The 10,335-nt window shown below is 45.8% G+C and overlaps 1 protein-coding gene across 4 annotated transcripts in view; it reads left to right on the top strand.

The window, feature by feature from the left end:
* KIAA1549L (KIAA1549 like) overlaps positions 1–9,523 on the top strand; it is a 254,572-nt gene extending 245,049 nt beyond the window's left edge. For all 4 annotated transcript variants that reach the window (XM_077772817.1, XM_077772815.1, XM_077772816.1 and 1 more), the window contains 2 exons: positions 1,107–1,258; positions 6,304–9,523. In XM_077772817.1, the coding sequence (XP_077628943.1) occupies positions 1,107–1,258; positions 6,304–6,585 (434 nt within the window). In that variant the 3' untranslated portion in view covers positions 6,586–9,523. The remainder of the gene's footprint in view (positions 1–1,106; positions 1,259–6,303) is intronic.
* Positions 9,524–10,335: the final 812 nt, after the last annotated feature.

The following is a 10,335-nucleotide window of genomic DNA, read 5'->3' as shown; positions in this document are numbered from 1 at the left end:
CCAGCCCCTCCCTGGTGCTGTGCTCTTTGCACTCCCCCGCCCCCAAACACCCACCTGCTCCCTGCTTTCCTCAGCAATCCCTGCAACTGTATGTCTGACTTCAGTAGCCTCGGTGAGAAGAGCTGCTGTTCTATTTCTTTAAAATCTGAACTATGACAAAATATTAAGATAGGCTACAGTAAGGGTATAGGCTCACATCTGCCCGACTTCAGGGTTTCTGTTTAAATTATTATGTATCTTTAAAGCATTACAAACAACCCTCCAGCCCTATCTGATTCCTCGTCTTCCCAGAGGTAATCCCAATCCTTAAACTGAGGGTGTTAACTTTTTGCTACATATGTATGTATATCCAATAGGGTATATTAATGCTTTTGTTATTGTACATGTACACAAGCGATATCAAACCATACATTTCCTTCTGCGTTTGTTTTCTTGCCTCAGCATTGTTTTCAGGATGGGTAGGTACATACAGATCTAGTTCATTTGTTTAAACTGCCACATGGCATTCAATGATGTGATCTTCCAGTTTGTCCTTTCCGCTAACGAGGGACGTATTGGTTGTTTCCAATCTCTTGCCATTCGAAACAATGCTGAAATGAACATCCAGGTTTTTTCATGCCCTGATTGGTTTTTTAGTCTATTCAAAGCATACCTTTTAGACTAAAACTACAAACACTTAGTTGTCAACACTTAACTAAAGAATTCACTGTGTCCAGAAATTCTATCAATGGAACCCATTTCTTTTGGTTCCTTTTCTTGGCTTTTTTAAAACACCCATTCTCCCAGGAGAAGCCTCTCTGGACACTAAGGTGTCCCTTCTTCTTGCCAGTAGGTAAGGGGTGTTAGGATGAGGATGGGGGGGTGGTGAGAGTTCAGGGAGGGGAGCTGGGCCGCCATTTCTCTAGAAAACCAGGTGTGAGTCACAGCAGATGAGTGGGCAGGTGGGTAGGGCTAGGGCTGCAGGTTGAGGTCTGCTCCACACCTCATTTTCCCCTCCCCCCATGCCAGAGTCCACCCCCATTTCCCTGCTCCCCCAGCTTTGTGCAAATGTGAGCCGGGTAGGTGGGATGCTGCCTAATCCTCCCCATTCATCTGATCCGTGCCAGGTAATACGGTGCCGGCAGTGTTCGCCATCCCAGCTGCCAACAGACCTGGCTTCACCGGCTACTTCATCCCGACGCCTCCCTCATCCTATAGGAACCAGGCCTGGATGTCCTATGCAGGAGAGAATGAGCTCCCAGGCCAGTGGGCCGATTCGGTGAGAGGCTTGCTGATTTCCCTCACAGCCTTACCTGCTCGACACACTTTAGGGAGAAAACGGATGAGACGTTAAGAGTGTTTTGTTATCTCAGGCCCCTTGCCAGCAAGCAGGTGGCTAACGTCAAGACAGTGGAGACAGTGTAGCCAGGTGGGATGTCTGTTGACAGAGGAACTTGAAACCCGCCTTCCAGTCCAGATTGCACCTCTTTCTAGCAAGGCATCCTTAGTCAAATCAAATTTTATTGAAACCGTCAGTTTTTGAGTATTTTCTATGTGCCAGACACCATGTTAGAGGTTTATTGGTCTTATTCTACACAACAATCCTATAGGTAGGTATTATTATTCCCATGATGTGTCCCATCTTGCAAATGAAACTAAGACCCAGTCAGGTGACATGACTGTCTAAAGCCACACAGCTTTCATTAGGTGCTAAGGCCAAAATTCAAACATGCATTGGTCTGGCTTCAAAGCGGTTATTAAATTTGTTCCTTTTAGTTTTAAAATTCTATAAAAATTTTAGATGGAGTATCAGAAGATATAGTTTTAGAAACTCAAGATTGAATTACTTTGCACATAGATCCTAAGGCATTCTGCCTGACTTCTGGCAAAGGATTGTGTTGTCCTGACCCTCCTGTTCCCATGCTCCATCATAAGTAGGAGTCTGTGGCACACTGGAGCTGGCCCAGCCTAGACCAGAGAGGGCAGCAGCCAGGCAAACCTGGATAGGCACACCCAGACCCGTCTCAGAGTCACCTGTCAAGGGCTGCTAAGTGAGAAAAACCAAGCAAACGAAAATAGCACAGTGCTGGCCTCTCGTGTGGGTTGCCCCAATCCCTCTGGAATGTCATCCATCATGGACAAGAAAGGCAGGCTGTCTCCCAGACTTCACCTGAGGGCCACCTGGGAATGTGTGTCATTTTAGGGTTTGGTCTCAACATTTGAAATATATCCTAGATTTAGCAAACATCCAGTCCAAGGCCTGCGTCATCTTTTCTCTGTCTGAAACCCTGAGGTCCATGCCTTCTATGCCCGCAGGTTCAACTCGGCCTCAGCACTGGTGTCTGTTCTTATTGTCGTGATGCCACCTCCAAACAACATCACTGGGGCAAAGCTTTCCTACATATATTAACTTTCCTGATGATCAAAGCTTATCCCTTTAATTTTCAAACCATTTAAAAATACATGCTTTCTTGCATTTAAAAATTTCTGGAATGAATTATATCTTTCCCCCCTCCTTTAAAAGAGGAACATAATTTAATTTGTCTTTAACAAATGATTCAGCATCATTAGGATGCCTTACTATACTAAAATGACATTTGAAAGATGAGCTTTGATGGTAGGATTATTGCCCCTACACCAGATATCTCCAAACTACTATAATTTTTAGAGTTATTACTACACTCAATATGATTTTTCTTTCTTTGACTGTGCGCCCAACTGGACCTTATATTGCTGACAGTGTTTCCACTTCCATAGATATACCCACCTTTAAATATGCTTTTCCTAATGGGCTATTATCTACAAATGGAGCATGTCTGAGCTCATTAGAATTGTTTGTCAAATTGGAGTAAATAAACTTGAAGAATAATTTATAAGGATTCCCTATTGTTAAGTCTACAAATCTTTTAAAAGAAAATCTTTTAAAAAAATTTTTTTAATGTTTATTTATTTTTGAGAGAGAGAGAGAGAGAGACAGCCATCAGCTGTCAGCACAGAGCTCAACGCAGGGCTCAAACTCATGAACCGTGAGATCATGACCTGAGCTGAAGTCGGACCCTTAACCGACTGAGCCACCCAGGTGCCCCAAGTCTACAAATCTTAATGTGAGACTTGGTGCCATCTGTTTTGGTTGTTTATGTTTGTTTTGGTTGTCATGCTTGGCTGTTTCAAACAACTAAAATCACTGGGTATGAGTTGATCAGTTCAGAGCTTACTTGACTCCGTAATTCCACTCACAGTCTAAACATGATGTGTGCTTTTCAGAAAGTAGATGATACTTAATTTGTGCTATTTAAACAGTAAGCATACAGCTTTGTCGGTTCACCCTCTGCATGGAAAATTCCAGTGGGTACGCTGGAGGAGTCAACACAAGTATTTTACAAACCTTGGCTCTTGCCCTCAAGACACTTACAGATGATAGCTGGGCTTATGGTGACTTCCAGATGCCTTTGGGTTCATATTGCCTTAAAGGTGAAAGAATAGGAACCCAGAAAATCAAGACCTAACCTTCCTAATGGGATGATTTGATCATTCTGGGCCCATCCACTCAGTATTAGGGAGAGTTAGCTTTTCTGTTCATTGTTTTTAAGAGGAACATGATCACCACAGCCTAAATGGGTCTTTCCTGGGGCTCAGTTACCACCTGCAGTTAAGCAGGGCAGTTGTGCCCATGCAGGAACCACACCAGGGAGGAGGACAGGTGATTTCTCACATGTGAAACAAAGTGCAGGAAGCTCAGAGGGACTGGTTGTCAACTTGAGAAATTGGGACAGGGATGGTGTCCGCTTCCGCATCATCTGAGAAGGAGAAAGGCCCCACCATCATTTGGATGTCTGACCTCCCTGATCCCAGGCATCCAGACTTCAGGAGCTAGCTCAGATAAAATCACCTCAACCGGGGTTGACAAGTAGGTTTCATCCTTGGAGCTTGGTGGAGAAGGATTGGGAGGGGTGTGCTGTGAGCAACAAGTGATGCCTGCCATTGGCACTGCCCAGGGAACGCGTGGTTTTCACCGGCCCTGAATTTTGGCCAGCAAGATGTGATGGCTCCAGCCTGCATCTACTGCAAGAGAAGAAGAGTGTCTCATCTCTTCATCTTCTCTGCTTCTGGGTATTACCCTGAGGGCACTCCAGTGGAGTCAGGTATCCCTTGTCCGTCCCAGCCATTGGTACCAAGACGCTCGATGCTGTAGAACTGAGGGGCCTTAAGAGTTGGACAGTCACTCTAAGCTCCAGCTAAATGTGAAATGCGAGGAAAGGGGATATGACAGCCTCCCTCACAAACATATGGCACCAGCTGGTCACCCTCCAGTGATTTTCAAACTGTGTTTCTCAGAACCCCAAGTTCTGAGAGACTCCCCACTGTGTACCATGCATAATTCTGGGCACTGGTGCACACGGATAAGCAAGCAAGACAAAGTTCTGCCTTGACGATGTCAGTGGCCTGAGACAGGTGTTGGCATCTGGGGTGATGACCGTTACTCTAGAGAAACCACATGAAAGCACCTTACAGGAAGCCCTCGACTAATGTAGGGCAGGGGAAGGTGTCCTAGAAGAACGAACAGTCAAGCTGAGACGTGATGGGCAAGTCCCCTGTCCTGGCCTTGGATCTGCTTCCCCCCCAGTCACCTCCTGCACATTCCTAGTGCCTGTGGCCCAAGGATGCAGACCGCTCAACTCTGGTTTTCCTCTAAGGTGTAAGGGAAATACGCACAGCCCTTGTGCAGAAGGACTCACCATTAGCACCTATTTGCCATTTTGTCTTTCTTTGTCAGGTCTTGGGAAATTAAAGCCCCAAATTTTGGGACATCCATTCTACTACTTCTTTCCTCACGCCGGTCCTCACCGGCCCTCACCTAGCCCATTGACGAGGGTCAAGAGCTCTCCTCTTGACCTCCAGTGAGTCTACCTCCCAAGTGTCCTTTCTAAAACACAGGCCCCTCCTCTGCCTGGTTGCGCACTGGTGGCTCCCTGGCCAGGCGGCAGGCACGCATGTCAGAAAGCTGCCTTCTCAGGAGGAGTTGTCAGACACCTCATGCAGGGAGTAGAAGGAGGCCACTTTCCTGCTAAATATTCACCCACCCAAAATTTTTGACTCTTCGCCCAACCCCCTCCTATTCCATCGTCACCAGAGCCCAGACAAGTGTCTCTGTAAAGAATGGGAACATGCTGTGTTCCTCAGAAGTGTGCCATAGAAAACTAGACTCTATAGCTTGGCATTCAGTGGCTTTCTGATCTGGCCCTGCCTGTCTGCCTTTCCTGAGCTCTTTCAATATGCTGTACATCCTCTCTGGTCAGACGGAACCCCCGAAGCTTCTTGCATCCCCTGTGCACCCCTAACCTGTGCCTTTGCTTTTCCTCTGCTGGAAAGTCCCTCCCGCCTTGTTTTCCTGGCAACAGCTATTCATCTTCCAGACACAGCTAAGCTGCTTCTCCCCAAAAGCTGCCTGACTCCCCACACGTGTCTGTTGCCCACAGCACCCTGTGCCTATGTTGTCCATAGTCTTTCATCCCACAGGGTTCCAACTAGCATTATGGGATATAAAGGCCTTTTGTGGGTTGCCCTCGAACAGCATCCCCATGTGTGGCACGGTTTCTGTGGGAAAGTTGAGCCTGAATTCCAAATCATTGACTTGTCCTTATTCCTAGATATGTCCATATATTTAGGCACAGAAGTATGTGTTTTCCACTTTTAATGAAAAGACAAAATTTTTCAAGAATCCAAGATCATATCCCAGGTCCAAGACAGTGCAGAGATTAACTCCCAGCCTGTGGCATCAGATGGACCTGCTCAAAGCATGTCTCAGTGGCTTGTTAATCATGTCACCAAAGACTGTGACAGTCTACTTCAGTGTCCTCTTCTATAAAATAAGGATAATAGTATCTACCTCCTAGGTTGTTGCTTTGAGAATTAAATGAGATGATAGCATGTGGAAAGCCCTCAGCACAGGGCTCCTTCAGTGTGAGCAGTTATTGTCGGGGATAAACCACTGAGTCCTTTGAGGTCTGTGAAGAACAGTAATTCTGTTTGCTGGGTTGTGCTTATGTTAAAAAGGCAGGCAGGTAGATTCAGGGGGAGACTCAGGCATGTTCCAACTGCTTATAGCAATGTTCAAAACACCTACTTAATTCATCTAACCAGCATATCCAGCGAGTCCAAATGACCTATTTTCTAAACAAACAGACTCCAGATTTTATATGTGTACAGTGGTCCCCCATTTTCTTCTGGATCTCTTTCCTTGTCTTCAGTCCCCTCCTGCATCCAGTATTGACTTGAACCCCTTCCTAATACTGGGCCCTTCTCTTCTCTCCCGACCCTCTGCAGGTCCCCCTCCCAGGGTACATAGAGGCTTACCCCCGGTCACGTTATCAGCAAAACTCTCCCTCCAGGCTCCCTCGCCAGTACAGCCAGCCAGCAGGCCTGCACCCCAGCCTGGAGCAGGCCCCGGGGCCGTCCGCGGCGGCCTCGCAGCAGAGCCTCGCGGAGAACGACCCATCTGACACGCCCCTGACCAACATCTCCACGGCGGCCCTCGTGAAGGCCATCCGCGAAGAGGTGGCCAAGCTGGCCAAGAAACAGACAGACATGTTTGAGTTCCAGGTCTAATGCCTTAGCCCCATGGGACTTCCAGACTCTGAGGAAACAGTTTTCTGCTTTCTCCGCCTAACATGCTGGGACTTGAGGCATAGACCATGTGTGAGTCTTTCTCACCCTCAGTCTCTGAAAAGGGGAATGGTGGGGCTTCTGGGCAACAGAGGAGACTCTTGAACAACTTGATTCTTGGCTTATTCAATTGATTGTATGTCAAGAAGTCCCCGTGTGGGACCATATGTTTGATATTCTGTGAAGTTAAATGTTTGAACTGTGGGTATATTTCCCTATGGAGCCTTAGTCACAAGAGACACTAACTAATCTGCAGACCCCTGTCCAATGCCACATTTTAATAAATCACCAGAAGGGGGAGAACATTGCTCTGTCTTCGGTGAGTTCTGCATGTTAACTCTGTTTCTGTGTTAAAGGCAATGCAGGCATCTGATTAAGCACCAGACTGTACTCTCTCTCTCATTCAGCCATGACTGTGATCATTTGAATCACCTCTGGTCTGTAAAGGAGGCACTGACTCCAGCCAAGAAACTTCAGTCCTTTTCTTTTCAAGGTTCATATTCGAAGTCAGATGAATTGGATGAAAATGAGTATTGTCGATGACTGCACCTATAAATAGTCCTGACTCTTTTCCTCCCATTAATTAAACAACAGCTGAGAAAGAGAGCAGATGAGAGGGAATGGTGGATTTGTGTTGACAAGTTTTTGAAAAGGTGTTGTCATTTTGGAACTTGAGTACCGTGCAAGTTGGGATCTAACTGAAAGAGAATCGGTGCTAAGAGCTTTTAAGATCCTACAAAAGAAAAACAGTCATTTGTGGAGGTTTTTCTTTGCCTTGCAATGAAGTTGGCCTGAGAGCAAGTTTCTGTCTATTTTGAGATAATAGATACATGGACTTCGATAAGAAAACCTCTATCTCTTCAACAGCGATGTCCAGTGTGTGCTGCCGAGCAATACAGAAGGAAGTGGTAACTGATGCCTGTTTGAAGCAGAAGGAGTGGATTCCCCAGTCTCCCCAGGCTGCAGCCTCTGTTTATAGGAGCCTCTGAATGTAGAAAATCTGTTGATTTACGTTTAAATGTAAATAACATTTTTTTAAGCTATGGAGTTTGCCAGTTCCTTTCCCCTGCCCCCCCATAGTCAATGGATGTAGGACATTTGCTGAAATGGCAGGGCTGCTGACCTTGTGACCGCGATGTGGTAAATCACATTTCCTGGCTTGGCAAGTCAGCATCTGGAGCTCTGGCTGGACACTGCCTCGCAGCCCTGAGGCATCAGCTGCTGACTGTCAGCGCAAAAGCAAAATTTCAGGTAGCCCAGGGGAGGGAACACTCTGGTCCCCTCACCAACTCTGCTGGGGGCTTACTTGGTGTCTGTTGGAGAACGAGGTCCTGTCCTGCCTTCACCCATGACCCATTAGCTTCAGCTGTGCCCATGCCTTCTTGAGCCCATCCTTCCATTTCCGTCATGAGTTTCTTTGGTCTTTACTGAGCAAAGGTGGAAATTTAAAAGTTGAGAGAAGAGTAGGAGTGGAAGTGAGTAGAATGAGAGATTCAAACTGTCAAAGCACAGACTTTTCAAAGAAGCTGTTTTTATTTCCCAATGGCAAATTGCCCTTTCTGGAAATTTCCAGAGATGATGTGTCATGGAATCCCCAGACCAGTCTCTTGTTCGGATGATATTAGGTAGTGTCCTTTTGGTATGCTGGTTGATCTTTCATAGTGTTAGTTTTTTGTTACTTAAGAAAAACTCAGCTATAAATAAAATGTATTTTTGTAATTTCCATGTGTATATATGGTATATTTCTACCAATGGCCAGTTGTTGTAGTCCAAAACCTAAATCAGCTTGCAAAACACTGTGGATGGTGCAAGATTTTATTGACAGATTAACACAATGCCTAAGTCTATCCAAATAGGTATTCATGCACTTGAATGAACAAAGAGCCAAAGAAACTCAGCCTTTCATGCAAATGGTATGAGTCTGATAAAGTCAGCCACATTGTCCCGCCTTATCAATAATATTAATATTTCATCAGTGCAATGATATCAACCCAGTACTTTGTCTACTTGGTAAATGCCTGGAAATCCTGTATGTGACAATGAAGTTTCAAGACCTTAGTATAATTAAAATATATACTTCAAAGACAGTTTCTGCGCTTCAGATGTTCCAGTGACTTACAGAAGAGAATGAGCCTACGGTCTGCACCGGCATGGCCCCAGCTTGCTAAGACGATGGAGAAACAATTCATTGCAGTCTTTGCAGAACCCCATGAAGTATTGAGTTCATCAACTGAGACGACTAAAAATATAGCGTGCTAAATCAGACACTCTGGTAAACTAGACACCACAGGTTTAAGAAAAGTATATGGGAGGAAAACCTTAAGTTGAAAAGAAATCAGTCTGTTCATGTTTTTTTCCAGCAATGGGGAGACAGCCACCCTTGTTAGATTTTCTGTGATGAATGGTGGTCCCTTCTCCGAAGAGTCTCCTGGCATCATGGAGGGGACAGACGCCCGGACTGCTGCCTCTGAGGAAAGGCAGAAGTGCTTCATGGAGGCAAAAATAGAGTCATGAGAGTCCAGAGGGTCTGTGTTCCTTATGATCCTCCAGACAGTTGAAGAAGCCACAGACGACCGTGGCAATCTCGCAGAAGGAATCAGAAGTCCAGAAAAGTGGAGTGACCTCCTGGAGGATTCCATCCCAAGCCTGCTGATTCATGATTCAACTTGCTTTCCATTTCACCATGCTGCCTGCACGCTTGTCTGTGATGCATTTCTTGAACTGTGCTAAGAAGTTTAAAAAGTAGACAAGGGTCGTATGAGGGACACCCCTACGTTCTTGTGAAGAAAAAAAAGATGATTGGATATGTAAAGGACTTCAGATAAAGTGTATAGAGGACGATGCATTTGTGGCATAATAAACACTTTTCAGAACTTGTTTTGATGTGAGTTTTCTGCCTTCATGAAAAGAAATGCATTTGGGCTTTTTCCAGAGGGTGCCATCGAGGAAATGGCATTCTCAACTGCTGTTCAAGACTGCAGGGGCGTATTCCTCTTTCTGTGCCATGGAGCCAAACAAGCAGGCAGTGAGGCCAACCGCCTTTCATTATGAGGTAGCAGGCTCTATGCTCCGCATTAGGAGAGGCAGTCCCATGGTGCAGGAACATAAAGGTCTATTGTGTGCCTTGGGTACCCATGATCTGCGAAGGCAGTGGTTACCTATACAGCAGCAAGTTGCCTCTTTCAGGATGTGCTATTGTGCTATGGACTTAATGTTGAGTCCCAACCCCCACCCCCCATTCATTTGTTGAAATCCTAACCCCAATGTGATGCTATTAGGAGGTGGGGGCCTTGGGAATGATTAGGTCATGAAGGTGGGGTCCTCATGAATGGGATTAGTGCCCTTGTAAAAAGGATCTCAAAGAGCCTTCTTGCCCTCTTTTTTGCCATGTGAAGATACAGTAAGAAGTCAACAGTCTTGCAACTCTGAAGAGGGTTCATCAGACCCTGATCCTGTTGGCACCCTGATATCGGACTTCCAGCCTCCAAAAGTGTAAGAAATAAATTTCTGTTGTTTAAAAGCCACCCAGTCTGCCGTACTTTGTTACGGCACCCTGGGCTGACTGAGACAGAGTGGATTATATAAGAATCAGTTCTCTGGTCCTGGAACTTATGTTGTACACTCGTTAATTTAAGAATTCAGCAGCAGAGCATGTAAGTTCTGAACAATCTTGATGGAAGAATGGATAGGAAA

The sequence above is a fragment of the Crocuta crocuta genome, unplaced genomic scaffold (genome assembly GCF_008692635.1).
Source record: "Crocuta crocuta isolate KB4526 unplaced genomic scaffold, BGI_CrCroc_1.0 scaffold382, whole genome shotgun sequence".
NCBI lineage: Eukaryota > Metazoa > Chordata > Mammalia > Carnivora > Hyaenidae > Crocuta > Crocuta crocuta.
This window is presented reverse-complemented; position numbering and strand designations above follow the sequence as displayed.